The 18149-nt window shown below is 39.1% G+C and overlaps 1 protein-coding gene across 7 annotated transcripts; it reads right to left on the bottom strand.

The window, feature by feature from the left end:
• Window positions 1-1083: 1083 nt before the first annotated feature.
• On the bottom strand, window positions 1084-18149 carry NEK3 (NIMA related kinase 3). Of its 7 annotated transcripts, none has more exons than XM_044444312.1 (14): window positions 18054-18149; window positions 15418-15595; window positions 14201-14294; window positions 13939-14036; window positions 13252-13314; window positions 12612-12679; window positions 12399-12485; window positions 10368-10422; window positions 7626-7829; window positions 6615-6720; window positions 5760-5888; window positions 2927-3019; window positions 2069-2189; window positions 1084-1421 (listed from the first exon to the last, which is right to left on the bottom strand). In XM_044444312.1, exons 2-14 carry the CDS (start codon window positions 15532-15534, stop codon window positions 1343-1345), a joined length of 1314 nt encoding a protein of 437 aa, XP_044300247.1. In that variant the 5' UTR covers window positions 15535-15595; window positions 18054-18149; the 3' UTR covers window positions 1084-1342. The 7 variants fall into 7 exon arrangements, with proteins under 7 accessions (XP_044300247.1, XP_044300246.1, XP_044300249.1 ...); XM_044444311.1 differs by having other exon boundaries at window positions 17934-18148; XM_044444314.1 differs by having other exon boundaries at window positions 7626-7724; window positions 17934-18148.

The raw sequence follows: 18149 nt of genomic DNA, 5'->3' as shown, positions 1-18149 counted from the left end.
ATATTGTGAAGGGCAAGATATAAAAGCTTTAAATAAATAAATAAAAATATAGTCAATCACTTAAAAAGGACTTTAATTTATGACAAAGTCAATAATACCTGGTTACAGTGTCTTTAGTATACTAATTGTACTGCTATTGTATGTAGTTTCTATATTCCTACTGGTTTAGAAATGCCTTCACATAAATGCTTAGTTCAGTACTTTCTGGAAAAATGTTCAAGAAGTATGTTCACATTTGGCATAAGGTGCAGATGCAATCGAGATATGCTAAAGACTGTAAAACATTCTTTTACAGTCTACAGGGGGTTTTATAAGGACTTAACGGTGTTTGAACAAGCGATGCTTAGATCAGATGAGAAAATGATTAAAAGATTATGATTTCTTACTTGACAGGAAAATGGAGGATGAACAAGTTAAGGACACTATGATAACATGGGCACAAAATTTTGGATATAATATTGAATTAGAAAAGTGGCAAAAGCTATGGGAGAGAAATATTAAGGAAACATTAGCAACTTCGTACAAAGAAAACTTATATAAAATGTTTTATTGATGGTATTTGTTGCCAAATCGATTAGCTAAGATGTTTCCAAATACGTCAAATAGATGTTGGAAATGTAAACATAAATTGGGTATCTTTTGTCATATGTGGTGGACTTGTGACAATGTGAAAAAGTATTGGATTAAAATACATAAATGGCTTGAGGAAATGCTACAAAAACTTTTAGCTTTGAAACCTGAAGTTTTCCTATTAGGCTTTATATTGGAAGATGAATAAACAAGAAATGTATTTGATGTTACATGTAATCACTGCGGCGAGGATTGCATTTGCTCAACACTGGAAAAGTGAGGAATTACCCACCGACAAACTGATTCTAAGAAAGATTCTGGACTGTGCAGAAATGGATAGATTGACTTTATCACTGAAGGAGAAAGAAGATACTGACTTGTATCAAACTTGGGAATTTTTTTATTACTGGTTGGAGAAACAGGACTTGGCTTAGATCTAAAGATGTTTTTAAGTTGTTATAAATGGATTTGATAATGACTATAGAATGTTTGAAAAAAAAATGTAGTAGAGGGCTGACCTAGTATGTCCGATGTATTTTTTAGTAGTAGTTTAAAAATCCTAATAAAAATCTTTTTAAAAAAAGTATGTTCAAATTTGTTCCTAAAGCATTGCGCTTCTTGCCAAAAATCAGTTCAGTCAGTGTACATTTTTTGTTTTTCAAACAATTTGATCTGCAATCACTATACAGGTATTAGTATCCTTATATTGTTCACAAATGTGTTTACATTGACACTAAATTATCTTATAGCAGAATTTCTAAAATTCCATTATTCATTTAGTCAATGACTTCATGTTTGTCATCGTTTCCAGTGCAGAAATCCAGTCACAATCATCTTCAGCTTCAAAATCCCTGCAAGAAATGAGTGCAAATGACTCAGATTTCAACCATATACAATAGTAGCAACAACAACTTGGAACCACAGACATGGAAGCACAGTCTTGTAATGTACTCCTAAGACCTAAAGAAGATATTTGAGATATTTCTCTCTTGAAAGTAGTCCTGAAAATTCTGCAGTTTTCCTGGACAAATTGTTCTACTGTCCAACCATGTTACTATCAAAATGAATTTTTTAGATACCCCAAACTAAGGATGAAAGCCTTTGTTTTTTTATGCAGACAGTGGTATTTTTGCATATTCACCTTCAATTGTAGCATGACAAAGAAACTACTCATGGAGATTGCCCATATTTTCAAGGGGCTTATCAGAATGTAAAGGAGGCTGCAGTTAGAAGGTAATGATGAAAGTATATGAAACTACAGGATTAAATTCAATGCCAACCAAGTGGACTATCCTTTAGCCTCCTGCACACCTCCTAAATGCTTGGGAAAGCACCTCTAGAGCAGATATGAGGGATGTGTACAGAGACTGCAACAAAGAAAAAATGGTTCCCCTAGTGCTTTCTATTCTACTGATGAATGATTTGGAAGTTTACTTTGAAGCAGGCATTTAAAACTAAAACTCTCAAAAAAAAGTTTCCAAGCGGTATTTTAACATACGTGTCTTCTTCATCTGATCTATGTTCAAGTATCTCACTATCCTCCATAGCAGTTTCACCATCTGGTTCATCAGATGTTTTGGTTTCTTCATTAAGGGGTCCTCTTAGTAAGTCATCTGAGGCTTTAATAACATTAAAAACAGAAACATTCAGGGTTTTCTCCCATGAAAGATTAGAAAAACAAGATTCAATCCAAAAAGCAGTATAAAGGAAATGTACTTTGCTCTGTCATTGCTTGTTCTTCATTTTCTAATTTTCACATAAAAAGTCTGTATTTCATGAACAGGTACCTGCTTTTCTGTCAGTGATCTAGATACCTCTGGTGCTTACTCCCTTCCTAATCTTCCACAGAAATTTGAAAAAACACATTGTACCATGAATGGTTTTTTATTCTGAGAGAAGTGTTGCATATGACTCCTCTTCCTTCTATTGCTACAACTGTCATATAAGGTTTCAGCAACGAGAAATGGAACAATATCTTCAGAAGTCTCAAAAAAAATCACATTACTGGGCAATAGCACTACAATGAATTTACTCAGTTTGAATGTTTTGTATAGGAAAAGGTGGTGATTTGTGCTGTCAAAATGCTAACCACTCCTGCTCAGCAGTTGCAAGTTTGCATATACAAAGAAACCTTTGCACACAGAAACCTTCATGAAGCCCCCTTCTGTTTTCCAAGTTTTATGGATTGGGGCCATTATATGCCAGAGCCAAGCAGGGCTATGAAGAGTAGGACATTTTGGAGGCATTCATTCATAGGGTCGCCATCAGTTGGAGAAGACTTGATGACCCATAACAACATCTCATAATCTGTGATTAATCTTTATAGATTGTGTATGTTTTAAAAATAAGCTAATACCAGCATTATGAAGAATGTTCATCAAGGTTTCAGGTGGTTCTTTGGTCCACTGCTTACGCATTATATTTTCATCATATTTTCTCACATGCCCACCTAGTTACAAGAATAATAAACATTAAATTACTGAAACAGGTGCTCATATTAATTCAGCGTAAGTCAAATTATTGATTTAGTTAAAAATCCTCTAAACTAGGATTCAGGCAAAAACTCTGCATAAAACTATTATCTTAGTCTACTTGGTGCTAATTAAGTTGTTGTCTACAAAACCTCATATCCTAATAATCCAGTTCATTATAAAGGTATAGAACAGCATGTTGGCTACAATCCATCATGGAATTTAGCTTGCTTTCAACAAATTAAATGGGCCAAAGCACAATTAAATCTGTGATGGATTGTGGCTATTCAAATTAATTAGGTCCATTTTATAAATGTATACTGAGCATGTTTCTGGAAGAAACTATGTTTTGATTGATCCATTTCTTGATCCAATGTTCTTTAAAGTCCTTGCAAGGGACATTACAACCAGATCCAGTCAGCAGAGCTTAGATTTGCACTAACAATACCTAGGTTAAAGTCCCTGCTCATCCACAAAGGCTACTGAGTCAGTTGATACTTCTTAAACTAACCTTGTGAGGATAAAAAGGTGGATATCATGCATACTATTCTGAGGTGCTTGGACAAAAAGGATACAGTAAATTAAATCAGTATATTAATGCTATTTCTGTCCCAACATAAGGAAACTTAAAGTGGCAACAATTTCATTTTTATTGACCCTCTTCAGTAACATGTAGCTGAAAGTTCAATAATGGGCTAAGCACTGAAATTTTGCAAGTTAAAGCTTAATTTGCAAGACACAGCTAGTAAGATATTAATACTCTTAGTGTGAAGTAGCCAACTTAAATCATTAAGGCTTAATGAATCTATCACATTTTCCAATAAACTCCAATTTAGCAACCTCATACTCTATCACCCTTTAAGTCATGATTTCTTAAACAATTGTGTCTGTCTATGCTATTGCTAATGCCAATATGAATACGTAACCATGTGAAATTACTAGAAACAGAGAAAACCAGGTATATTTCAGCTCAGTATGACCTTTCCTACTCCTTTCAGTTCTCTGGTAGATTAAAAAAACCTCACAGCTGTTCAAATACCAGGAAAAGAAAAAAGAAGGAAACTTTTCTTAAAAGTCCTAAGCTTTCTGCAGCCTTCTCTGCCACAAGTTTCTCTTCTCTCCCACTTTCCCCAACTATTTTGGGAAAGGACAAGGAAGAGGAAACAGTAACTGGGAACTGATACATACAGCATTGAAGCAAGGTAATTACAAACTCAGCTGAACTTGGAAGGTAGTTTGGCTAAGCTCTTAATTGTCATGCTTTTCCAAACAACTTCATTTCTGTCCATCTCTAATCCATCTCCCAAATTTGCTGTTTGGTGTTATCCTCAAAAATCACAGCAAAAGTATTTCTAGATGAAGCAGAAAAAATTTTGAGGGGTGGGCAGAAACTAGATCAGGAGCTATTGATGATCTCTGAGTGATGTGCAGCAAATCAGTAAGTGCTTCTGACTCCCAATTCTTTAATAATAGCAACAACATAAAAATTATCCTCCACTGCCTCACAATCTCTCTCTGAAATGAAGAAAAATCGAGGGGAAGTGGTAAAGTAATTGGGAGCAGAAATTTGTGTGGGATGATCTAAAACCAATTTCAAGCACAGCATTCTTTAAGTCAAAGTATTGATCTTCTGAGCCTTGCTCCAACTGGTACATTTCAGGCTACTACTAAAACAACAAGTAGATCCTGCAAGTTTGAAGTCTGCCTACCTCTCACCTAACTGGTCAAGCACAGAACCTTTTCCCCTTGTACCTTTCAGCTGCTTGGAGGCCTTTGGCTGCATTTCCAAGTAGTATTCAGGCATTTTACAGAGAACTGTGCAACCCTTGTTCAATAGATAGTCCTAGAAGATGACCATGGTTGGGTAACCACTTGGGTAACCTTGCCCACTTACGTATCCATACTGTCAATATTGTTGTACCTTCCAATCCTGCCAATTCTTTACTTGGCATCCTCATGGTCCTTCCCAAATCTTTGCATTTCTTCTATTCTAATTTGACAGATTTTATTTTCGTGGGCTCCAAGATCACCGCAGATGGGGACTGCAGCCAAGAAATTAAAGGACGCTAGCTCCTTGGGAGGAAAGCTATGGCAAATCTAGATAGCATACTAAAAAGCAGAGACATCACCCTGCCAACAAAAGTGCATATAGTCAAGGCTATGGTTTTCCCAGTTGCAATGTATGGCTGTGAAAGCTGGACCATAAGGAAGGCTGAGTGCCGAAGAATTGAGGCCTTTGAATTGTGGTGCTGGCAGAGACTCCTGCAAGTCCCTTGGACCGCAAGGCGATCAAACCGGTCAGTCCTAGAGGAGATCAACCTTGACTACTCTTTAGAAGGCCAGATCCTGAAGATGAAATTCAAATACTTTGGCCGCCTAATGAGAAGGAAGGACTCCCTGGAGAAGAGTCTAATGCTTGGAACAATAGATGGCAAAAGAAGAAGGGGATGGCAGAGAATGAGGTGGCTAGATGGAGTCACTGAAGCAGTTGGTGTGAGCTTGAGTGGACTCCGGGGGGATGGTGGAGGACAGGAAGGCTTGGAGGAATGTTGTCCATGGGGTTGCGATGGGTCAGACACGATGTCGCGACTAACAACAACAACAATTTGCACAGGAATTATGGGCATGGGAGTTCAGAAATAATCATCTGGCAGCAATACCTTCTTTGCAACCCACACTGATTTATAATGGCAGCCCAGTAAAATAATGTTATCTTACCTGTATCCTCCTTGGATGTAATACTGGAAGAAAGTAAGGATGCATTTTCCAGGATGTTGATCACAGTACTGGATCTTCCCTTTTCCCACTGTTGTCTGTGAGGGTTTTGTAAAACAGCCTCTGAAGAGACTTAATAATGGGACATTTTATGAAAATTCACTGGTGTCTTTGGTCATTTCTGTTCTCCATTTCTGCAGACATCATAGTGCTGTGAATATCAGCGCTAGACTGTAAATATCATAGCGCTCTTACACAAATGCAAAAGTGCATCCATTTTTGGAATACAGTTCTGGTCAATGCACCTCAGATGTATTTCCTTAACAGGGAATTCCAGCTATGCTACAACATGGTGTATGCTATCTGATCTCTGTATTCAACATAAAGTAAATTATATTTGGACTCTTTTTAAAAAATGTCAATTCATTTCTAAAAAAAAAATTCATAGAACATGTGGTGACTTTTTATCTATTAAATATTGTTTGGCACCGCTAGTAAGACCTTGTAGAAAACTCTCAGCTCTAATGCAGCTGCAAAGAAGTCATTTATTTATTTAAAACATTTATATGCCACCTGTTTTGTCCATGGCTTCTCTAAGTGGCTTACATCAGACAATTAAAATGCATTATAAAACAATAAAACAATGGCATAAATTAATATAAATATAAAATCAAATAAAAATAAATTAAATTAATACAACTGTTATGTCTTCATTGAGCTTGATGAGGCTGTCAGGTAAATAACAGGACTGTAGTTTCAGCAAAGCAATTCATAGATTACCTGCATGGATGTATGCCCCAAAATGACCTCCACAGAACTACTGTCAGACCTCTAAGATCACTGGAGAATTCCACATACCTGTTTTATCCACACCTTTCTTCTCCAATCCCATTTCACAAAAACTCTTGGTGCCAGCTTCTGCTTCTGAATGGCTATTCTTGTTTCTCGAATATCTTCTTTCCTCCTGTAAATCGTTTTAAAAACATCATGCATCAGTGCAATTTTATACAAGCCTGCTCAAAAGTAAGCTGCACAGAGTTCAATAAGGCTTATTTCCATGTAAGCATTTATATAACTGCAGCCTAATCAAACAAAAAATGCAGAATCCAGGCACTTTTGTTCTAACCAACAAATATTTTAAATTAATTTCTGAACATGAACTATTATGCAAGTGGCACGAGAGAGGCATGGTTTCCAATAATAAGTCACTCCTTAGTGCAATTAAAATTAATAGAAAATACAGTGTGTGTTAAATGAATACTCAAAATAGAGAGTATTTGGCTAATCACAAAGGAACAATGGCAAAATCCAAACAGATCTAAATGTAAGCAGAAAAGCACTTTTTAATTTTTTTGCTAGGATGAGAAGGGTTTGCCAATTTGCTTTTCCAACTGCAGCTCCTCATTCTACATTGAGTTCCCCTGAGTGCTCCTGGTTTTTCAGGAGCAGCAATGGAGAGGGAGGACCAGACAAGCCCTGTATGTGTGCACAGCTCTTTGGATCCTGACCTCAGTGTTTAAAATTTACTCTTTTTTGTGAAGTGAAAGTCTCCTATCAAAGGAACCATATAGTTCAGTGGCAAAGAACATGCTGTGCATGCAGAAGGATCCTCTTGTGCTCTCTTTGGTTAAAGAAGGATCAAGGTACCAAGTGATATGAAAGACTTTTCTCATCTTGTGAGCTGCTACCAAAGTAAACAATACCAGGGTATATGGACAATACTCTGACTTTGTATAAGGCAACTACCTGTCTTCCTATGTGCAGCCACTAAAATAGCATTAACTATGCCCCTAAAGTCTTAAAATGAAAAGATAATGATATGTCTATATAAAATAGCATGAGTTTTCTAGAGTATAAGTATGCAAATACCTCCACTGAAGAAAAATGTCTGATGTGCTTTGTCAGGCAGTTTCTTGCAAGAATTGTGCTAGCTGATGGACGGTTCTTGGGATTCTTCTTAAACATTTGCTTTATCAAATAGTGAAGTTCGTAAGTATAATGTGATGGAAGTGGACTGTAGTATCCTTTACATATATACATAAGTATAAGATGTTTCCAGCTATTGGCTTGAAACTAAATAGAATAAATATGAATGAATGAATGAATGAATGACTGAATGAATGAATAAATAAATAAATGAAAAGAAAAGAAAAGAAAAGAAAGCAAATGGCTCAATAGTATTATTTGTTATTCATAAGATACCTCAAATATCTAGGTGCTATACAAAAATGAACTAATATATTTCCTATAAATGCTGTGAATGGTCTAGCAGTACATTCTATATCCAAAATGATCAAAAAAATGGAGCCGCTCCCCTTTGAAGAAAGGTTAGAATGTCTGGAGCTGTTTAGCTTATGAAAAAGGCAAGTAAGGGGGAACTTGACATGAATATATAAAAATTATATGTGATATGGAGAAAATAGGCAATACTAGAACCCTAGGCCTTCTCTTGGAACTGAATGGTAGGCAATTCAGGGCAAATAAAAGCAAGTACTTTGTTGCTACCAACTTCAAAAGGGGCTTAGGATAAAATCAGTTAAGCTTTTAAAAAATCTTCCACCAACAAACTAAAAAGAAATTAGCTTAATTGCCACAGTGATGTGCGTATGAATTTTCAGTGGCTGAATTACTGCTAGGGAGGGAAACAACAATAATAATCATCAATCATTGATCTCTCCCATCCCTGTATGCCATGATACCCCCTCCCTGAAAATCACCCTGTATAGCATTTAGGCCTCTAAAGAAAAGCTTCAGATGAAAGACTTTTTCAAAGACTTGTCACTGTGATGCATGGATGAGAAAAGAATATGACTGGGATGGAAGGGCAAGAGAAACAGAAGGGCAGGAACAGAGTGGTAGAGAGTAAGGAAGAGAGAAAAAGAAAAAAAAAAACTTCGTGGCTACTTACTAAAGCCAAACACAGGATTGGTACCTGGGTCCAGGAGGTCATCAGTACCTCACTGAGGGAGGGCCAGGTCCCTGCCCCTTTAAAGGAGGCAGTGATCAGACCTGTCCTAAAGAGGGCATCCCGGATCCAGAGGTGGCCAGCAATTATAGACCAGTGGCCAATATCCCGTTTTTGGGCAAGGTGTCTGAATGGGTGGTGACGGGACAACTCCAAGCACTCTTGGATGAAACTGATTATCTGGACCCATTTCAGTCTGGTTTCAGACTCTGTTACGGTACTGAATCTGCCTTGGTCGCCCTGTATGATGACCTGTGCAGGGAGACGGACAGGGGGAGTATGTCCCTGTTGGTTCTCCTGGTCCTCACAGCAGCATTTGATACCATCAACCATGGTATTCTTCTGAATAGGCTGGCCGGGTTAGGAGTAGGAGGCTCTCCTTGGCAGTGGTTCCATTCCTACCTGGCCAGTTGATTCCAGAAGGTGGTGCTGGGGAGCTATGGCTCTGTGCTATGGCAACTCTGCCATGGAGTACCACAGGGTTCCGTTTTGTCCCCCTTGCTATTTAACATCTACATGAAACTGTTGGGAGAGGTCATCAGGAGGTTTGAGCTGCAGAGTCACCAGTATGCTGATTACACCCAGCCCTACCTCTTTTTTTCAACTAATCCAGGTGAGGCAGTGGCTGTCCTGAACTGGTGCCTGGCCGAGGTAATGGGCTGGATGAGGGCCAATAAACTAAAGCTCAATCCAGATAAGACGGCAGTCCTTTTGGTGGGTGGTTCAAGTTTCCAGGTAAGTTACTTTGGCCCTGTCCTGGACTGGGTTGCACTTCTTCTAAAGGACAGGGTCCACAGCTTAGGAGTGCTCCCCAATCCAGAAGTGTCCCTGGAAGCCCAGGTGATGGTGGTGGTGAGGAGCGCTTTCCTTCAGTTTCAACTGATCCAACAGCTGTGTCCCTACCTGCACGAGAACTGCCTAGCAACAGTGATGCATGCTGGTTGTCTACAGTCCAGTTGGACTATTGTAACATGCTCTACATGGGGCTGCCCTTGAAAGACAGTCTGGATACTTCAAATGGTGCAAAATAGAGCTGCCAGGATGCTGTTGAGGTCTGGTCATTACTCTCATATAACTCTGGTCCTCCATCAGCTCCACTGACTTCCCACTGAGGTTCAAGCCCAATTTAAGGTGCTGGTTATGACCTATAAAGCCCTAAATGGCTTAGGACCAGGATACCTAAAGGACCGTAGGCTTTTCTTGTGTGATCGCTCTGCTTTGTCCATAGGATTTTGCAGGAGGTCTAACCGATACTTCCATTTGTAACCCTCATCTTTACCCACCACTTATTCTTTTTTCTTCCTAAAAAACAACCTGTTAAGGAGTTAAAGTTGCAATACATATACAATACCTTTTGACCAATAGTGCTAGAAGCCCTCCATCTTGAAGCACCCTCAGAGTCAACTATCACAGTGCATGGATAAGAATATACACAAATGCACATGTAAGATAAGAATAAACACAAATGTACTCCAAGCTAATATATACAAATGCATGTGTAAGAATGGCTGTGCCACAGTAGAATTAACTATGCATGCCAAGAAGCCAAATGTGGGCCTCTGAGTAGGAAAACAACACAGAAAGTGGATCTGAATCAATTCCTTGAATTAATAAAAATAAGAATAAATGTAAGTATGGGTACTTACTGGATGTTTAAGAGTGCACAGCTCATATAAAATGCATCCTAGAGACCATATGTCACTGAAAGACAGGTTTGAAGAACAACTTAGCTAAAGGTCATAGTTTAGTGTCCTATTTACTATAAATGAAATGCCCTGAGAGTATGTGATGATTTACAGACTATTAAAAATAACTGTTTCTGTGAATATATGTACAATTGTGTTACAGTATTATAGTTATCAAATAAGCAAAAAATGCTATTCAGTAAATTAAATGGTCTTAGAAAAAAACAAAGAGGGGGTAGGTGTTGTACCAATACACAAAACCTTATATTTCCTCCAGCCTGCTAAAGCCTAACTAGTCAGTGAGAAAAACTGGAAGATAACATCAACAAAACAAGAAGCAGAATTGAATAACTATTAAACTAACTCTATGACCTCTATGGGGAATTTAAATTTGTTTTTTCTTGAACAGAAGCCCAACATGCTGTAGGACAAACTTTTGAAACCTGGGACATAACTAGAGATAAAGGTATCACGGCTGCTCAGTGTATCCTTGAAACTGTATCAGTTTAAAGTGTAGCATAGGTGTGAGGGCAGAGTTTCAGCAGAATTTTTAAAAAGCTGTTTAAATTCTGACAGGGTTCTTTCAGTCACAGAGCACTGCCTGGAAAATAATGGCCTTTAAGAAAGAAATTTCAGACAAAAAAAACGACAGGGTCATCACCCACTAGCAGATCCTGCACTTTAAATTTCCCTCTCCACCACCATCTGCGGTGACAGATTTGATTCTGCATGCAGGTCTGCCCCTGTAAGGTTTAGCTTTCACAGGAGTTTTAAAAGCATTTTGCAATATGGCACAGGAGTGAGCTATTCAAGGCAAACTACCAAAAATTCCACTGGGCTGGCAGAAGCTCTTTGCATGAACTTCTTTAGACAGCAGTCATTATTGGAAATAAATGTACCAATATAATATCCAAGATCTATAGTAATCAATGGCAACCCTGACATTGTACTATTTTTGTCAGTGGCTAGTATAAAGAGTTCTGGAATGTAAAACAACTTCACTTTCACAGAGTTAGTGGTATCTCACAAACTTCAAAAAGATGTTTTTAAAGTGAAGGTCCCATCCTTTGGTTCCTACCTCTTAGGTAGATACTGCTTTCCCACCTCTTTTGAGGATACAGAGAGCCAAAGTTAAGCATTTTAAAGGAGAAAGCTGCATGTGTTGTAGAGACAGGGACCTGGTTTGCATGTTACAAGGAATTGCCATGGGTGAATTTCTCTAAAGAGCTCCTTGTCATGGTAGCTTCTGTCATTTTGAATATTTATTTATTTATTTATTAAAACATTTACATGCCGCCCCATTTGCCAAAGCCTCGGGGCGGCTCACAACATAATATTCAAGCTGGCAGGGACATTCTGTAGCTTCCTGTTACATGCAATGCAGCAAGGGTGAGCTGTTGGAGTGGCTGACAAGCCACTCAGAACACAAAGGACGTTTTAGAGTTTCAGGTGGCTTGTTAACCATCCCAACAACCCACCCTCACTGGGTTCACTTACAACAAGAAGCTATGGCATGTCCTCACCATGGCTCAAATATCAGAAGAGCAGTAGCCACTGCAAAAAGGAGTCCCACAGGAAAATCCACCCACTGTGGTTTCTCATTGTGTGTGAATTGGGGATCAGGGTGCCTTCTCTATGAGATAAGGCATATAGTTCTACATGAATTATCAGATTTTCTTTTAGAAGAAACCTTTGTGCAGTGATGTTTTGCACAAATGGTATAGCACATTTATTTATTGAATTCTGCCTCTGCATATAGACTGGGTTGGCTGCTATGTATGAGTTCAGTGCTTCAAATACACTTTCCCAGCTCATACATCCTGATTGCCTCTTTCATACTCAGGCTATTCCTTGCCAGGAATGCAAAAATCTTTTCTAGGTTCTGAATTTAATTTGCAAATCAAGCAATTTTGTCCAGATGATGCATACACCATTTTTTGCATTATTTATCTAATATTACACAAGCTCTTCTAGGTTCAGATTAATCTTTACCTTTTATTATTGTAGGGCGTGTTCTCCCATATTTCTGGAGGCACATAATATGGAGTTCCCACATAGGAACAAGCATATGCCATTGGGCTTGTCCAAAAACAAAAACAAATAATGTTAGGAACAACAGACTAACATTTATACAGCAGTTCGCAACTAATCTTTTTTTCAGTATGGAACAACTGAGCCCCTAGCTCAAATATGTTATTCACTTGCCTGGTAAGAAGAATTGCAGATCCAAAGTCTCCCAGTTTTACTTTCCCATTTTGTGTGAGAAATACATTCTGTATTATTAAATAGAAAGAAGTGTTTATGTATACAAAAGCAGTCATACTTCAGGCACATCATGACAAGACTCACTGCAAAAGGCAAAGCTAAGAAAAATCAAAAGGAGAAGAAAAGGAAGACCAAATATGAGATGGAGTGATTCTATAAAGGAAGCCACAGCCTTGAGCTAAGCATAGCAGTGAAGAACAAGAAGAGGGCATTCATTAATAGGGTCACCTTACATGATGGCATGTTGCAGTGACAACAAAATAGTTCAGCAAAACCTATCACTCTCTAGGTCAGTATCGCCATTATTATTATTGGTGATTATTACAATATTTGTATATTACAAATATTACATAGGATATTACATTGGACCCATCTGACTATGAGCTCTCTTGGTACAAGCAACATGGCATATGGCATCTTTTATTAAGAATGAACAAGACTTTGCTTTATATAGTCAAATAAAGAAATACAAAATCACGGAATTAAAAAAATTGCTTCCCCAAGGATTTCCATTTGTTAAGCAGGAAAGAAATGTTAACATTTATGATAACTGTCATTTAGCAGGTTTCATTTCAGTCACCTTGGATTTGATGTCTCTGTGCAATACACGTTGATCATGAATGTACTTCATACCCAGGCATATCTGTGCAAACCAATTAAATATATGGGGATGGGAGGGGAAAAAGGATTTAGCACATGGAATTGTATTGTGCTTGTACAACAAGAAAATAGAGCAAGATAATGGAAGGCAGATGCAGGCTGAAACTTCTAAATAGAATTGGAAGAAGGAAGGGAATACTGCTTCCTGCTTGGGGAAAGGCTATGGGGTAATCCAGGAGCAGGTGTGAGGAGCTGGAGAGGGACCTAAATAATGGGGGTGACTATTAATAGACCTTGGACAGGTTGGGGGAGGGGAAAAGGCTGGAGTAGGAAGGTGGAGGAGAAGGGAGGGATGTATCCTTGGGTGGTAAATGAATGGTATATATACTGGCAGCTGCACGTTTGTTCCCCCACAAACACTTTGGTGTATGCCTGGGGCTGACCAGAGCCAAGCAACTATTTGGTTTCAACTTGGTTCAAGCCCATTACAGCATCAGTACCATGTAAGCCAGGAGGAGGCTAACAGTGGGAGCGGCGGCACCAGCAGCACAGTGCCAGATGTAAATGCAGCTTAAACAAGACATCGACCCAAGCTGGGGTTAACAGCTACTCTATTTGCCAGCTGTTAACCCCACAAATGGAAAAGAATAGCCAAAGATACGCTTACCGTATCTTCAGGAAAAAATTTTCCTTTCTGAAGTTTAATCTTTTGCATCAGATCTCCATCATCACAGTATTCCATCACTATATATAGATGTCCATCTGCTAATGTTTAGAGAATTTAAGATTTGTTAGTAATGCCAGCTTAACAGAAAATGCATTATTAATATCTTAATATTTAGATAGCATGAACAGTGTACAAGATTAGGAACATAAGAATTCTCCACTGAATAATGTAAATGCAACGGTTTTTAAATGCCTGTATTTACCTTTAAATGATTCTGCATAGGTAACAATATTTGGATGTTTCATTTTAGCCAAAAGAATACATTCATTCCAAGACTTCTCTGTATCAAAGACAGACTGAAAATACATGGCTAGTTAGCAAGCATACAAGGTTTTTGCAATTTTGAAAGTGCAATGCAAGACATCTAAAAGGTATTTATTAGTTTCATTTCTCTAGGAGCAACCAAAAATATTTTTAACTCCTGCTCCATAGAAATTGTGCAATGGAAGTATTTTAAGAATAATTTAAAGGTTTCAAATTTTAAATTTACAGTGTACAATATCACTATTTAAAAGAGCAAATAAGTTTAATATTTAATCTAGTTCAGAAGCCCTTCAGGTTTCCTCTAAAAATTAAGCTACATGTTGATTTTTAATATAAGATTTTGAAATTAAGCACATCTGAAAATATTTCCTTGGATTTTGATTGAAGGAAATCCAATCCAACCAAAATTACTCACAACTTAACCAACAGTCCAAAGGAGGTGAGTTGCACTACACAGAAGTTGGTCTCAACTAAATGTGAAATCAGATAGTTAGCTCAGAGGGCAAATTTGGGGTGTGATGTGTGGCAGGTAGCTGTGGAAAAGGCTGAAGCAATAGATCCTTTGCTGCTTTCAATGTCCTGCCACCATGGGCTGACCAGGGTAGCAGGTAGTAGATTTGCTAGGCTTTTTACCCTGGGCAACTTTGGGTTCTTTTCAAGTACCTGTGTCAAATCCAGTCAGGTGTAGCTGAGGCTCCTGGATCCAGCTGGTCCAAAGTGGCAGAAGCTCCACAGTGAAGAGATCCCAGGGCAGAAAATTACCACTGGCTACCTTCCACTCCTCATAGCTTTCTGCCCAAGGAACTCTCTATGGACATAGTAGAAAAATCCCCTTCAGCCAGTAGAATAGGCCGTACCTGCCTAGTTCTAACCCACTCCTGCACACTGGATCTGGGGCTTGGGATAACTCTGTCCATCATGACTAACTTGAGCTGGTGATCCAAGTCTGTTTATTCAAGTACATTAAACAGTTTTATTTACTGAGAAACTCCTATGTTGGTAAGTATATGATGTTTAGTTTGCCCCACATCCTTAAACAGAACATTATCTTGTGTGCCATCCAATTAGACTTTCTGTGCAGTGATCTGTTCTTTAGCACTGACTGAAGAGATTTTTAAATAATGGATTCTCAGGTTGTTTGTGAATAATAGTTACCTCTGGAAGTCTTATTTCTTTAAGTGCATATTTCTGACATCTGTTTTTATGCTGGACTAGAAGAACTCTCCCAAATGATCCTTCTCCAAGTACCATCAGCATACTGTATTTCTCCATGGTTATCAAGCTGCTTTAATGCTTACAGGTGTCTCTCCAAACCTCTGCAGTCCCTCTCCCTCTGTATTTCGTATTTGAAGGCAATGAATAATAACAAGAACAATGACAATTAGACTTGATTCTATATGTGAAGAAAGTGCAAAACCAGGACAGAATCTGAGCATTAAGAAAACAAAAATCATGATTACAGGTAGAAACTGGACTATGTACAAATATTCAGTAGAAATATGCTATCACAGCTGGGCCTAAACCTTTAGATATAGTCCAGACCTGTACAGAGTTATTCCATTTTCTAGAATGTAAACAGGACTCAGTGTTGTATACACTCAATACATTACTGTTTTGCACAATAATGCTTTTTGTCCACAAAGGAGGTTACACCTCAGGACAATCAAGTGCTGAGGCACCCCCATTTCTTTCAGGACCATATATAATTTCTCATGGTTCGCATAGGCAAAGCCTTTGCCACAGTCTATAAAGCATAGGCTGATCTTTTTCTGAAATTCTTTGGTGTGCTGCAGTATCTGATATATATTTACTATATAATGTTGAGTGCCTCTTCCATATAGGTTAGTATTTTTTGTTGCAACCATTTGAGCATCACTTTGATTGTATGGGAAATTAGTTCAATGATCCTATGATTGCTACACTCTTTTGCAACTCTGAGGAAAGTCATTTCAACAGCAATTCTATGGTTCCCAGGAGAGTACCCAGGGACCATAGGAATACTTGGAAGAATGCCTCCAAGGATAGCAACAGGACTTGGACCTTGGAAGGGGGAGTCAGACATCTGCCCAAATCCCCTTGCAGATATTGCAGAAAGAATTATGCTGGTTTCCTTTGAGGTCAAAGATCAACCTCTGAGGAGGAAGAAAGGTGTTCTGGTGGCAAGGAGTGGGAAACAATGGCCAGGATATCAGTTATCATGAACCCCTTTGTCTCCTTTTCTGAAGTGTTCTTGCTGGATGGGCTAAAAAGCCTGAGTGTTAAAAAGTACAAAGGTATTTCCGCTGGATTGCAACTTCTTGCTTGAACTTCTGCTTAGGTATAGAAACAGTGATAAACAGCACAAGCCCACATTCTTAAGACCTACTATTGAAGCCAAAGTCTTTATCCATACACAGATGTGCATCATATGATCTTTGTAGCTATGACATCAGTTCCTGGAAAGGTCTGAATTTGTAGAAGCTGGAATCTTTCTGCCCATCCACAGACTTGCTCATGAATGAAGTACCCTGAGTCTCACTCATGAACAGATCATTTTGCAGGATACTCTTTCAAGCTAGAAGATTGTGTTTCCCCAGTGTTTATCTAGATAGTGCACAAAACTATGGCTCTTGTTAAAGATGGGTTCCTCTGCAAGGCAACTTGGAAGTAGAAAACTAGCAACTATTTTTATGAGAAATCTTATGCGGTCCACTCCACTCTTCCCCTGCCATATCCTAAGAAAACTGCTGGTGCAAACAACACATCAGTTTCATCCTAGCTACGTCTGCCAGTGATCCTTGTCTCTGAACATATTAATCAAACATTAAAATTTTACACAGCTATTAGAATTCACCTCAACTCCTCAGATGCTCCTACTTGGAGATTTCGAAGATTCCTGTGCTCTGTCTCGCTATGGTAACTTTGTGTGTGTGTGTGTGTGTGTGTGTGTGGGGGGGGGGGGGGGGATTTTCAATCTGCATGCCCTGTAAGAGAAATAAGCCACTGAGCCTTATTTTCCCTGTCATGTGATCATGCAGACTTGTGCTATGTTCTGACACCAGGCTGCTGTGTTCAAGATCTGCCTCATCCACATGGAAGCAAACCTTTAAACACTGCACATGGATGTAAAGTTTAAAGACCCACTCCCTAAACATTCAAGCCACACCATACACCCAAGCAGACACAATTCAAACACAGAGATTTCTCACACCTCAGATGTGTAGAGTACTCTGTGTGAACCAGTCCAAAGTGCAATGGCATGAAAAGATACCTTGGAGCAACACAGACAGGGTAAAGGGCATGGGGGGAGGGGGGGAGGGAGACGATTTCTTCGGGGGGGGAAAACTGGAGGACAAGTAGAAGGAAAAGCGGGGGTGGGAGGGGGTGATGCCTTCCTTTGGAACTCCTTGTGTTCAAACGAGCGATGTTTCAAGTGAAGTCCAGCGGCTGTCTTATTACTGGCCTTTTTAAGGCATCGTGGAAACCTTGCCAGGCTGAAGAGCGAAGTAAATCAACTGATAAACATTACACAGTACACGATTGTTTTTCAGTAAGAAAATCGGAATGCACAAGCAATCCGGCACTGGAACCTTAACAAAAAGGAAGCAAAAGAGGTGCGAACAAAGCCAGAAATAAAGAAGCGCCCGTTCATCCGTTGTACCAAGCAAGCGGCGAGGATAAACTCTACCCACCCAGCTACCGTGTCGCATTGCTACTTGGGCGCACGTCTTTGTTTGGGTCCGTGTGTACAGCTGGGGCGCACCCGTGCTCCCTGCGCCTCCTACCCCCGCCGCGTCTCCGCCTTCACCCACCGAGGCCGGCTCTCAAAACACTGGCATAATGACTAGTCCAGTCGATGAGGAAAGAGGGCGGGAAAAGGGACGGACTAGTCCCGTCCAAGGAGCTTC

The sequence above is a fragment of the Varanus komodoensis genome, unplaced genomic scaffold (assembly GCF_004798865.1).
Source record: "Varanus komodoensis strain SLA01 unplaced genomic scaffold, ASM479886v1 scaffold44_3, whole genome shotgun sequence".
NCBI classification, from domain to species: domain Eukaryota; kingdom Metazoa; phylum Chordata; class Lepidosauria; order Squamata; family Varanidae; genus Varanus; species Varanus komodoensis.
This window is presented reverse-complemented; position numbering and strand designations above follow the sequence as displayed.

Excerpts from the sequence above, each read along its gene's own strand:
- NEK3 (XM_044444312.1), bottom strand. The coding sequence starts at position 15,534 with ATGGAGAAATACAGTATGCTGATGGTACTTGGAGAAGGATCATTTGGG. Across the intron at positions 12,680-13,251 it reads ACAGAGACATCAAATCCAAG|AATGTATTTCTCACACAAAA; the intron begins GTGACTGAAATG and ends TTAATAATACAG. Across the intron at positions 10,423-12,398 it reads ACGCCCTACAATAATAAAAG|TGACATATGGTCTCTAGGAT; the intron begins GTAAAGATTAAT and ends CCTGTCTTTCAG.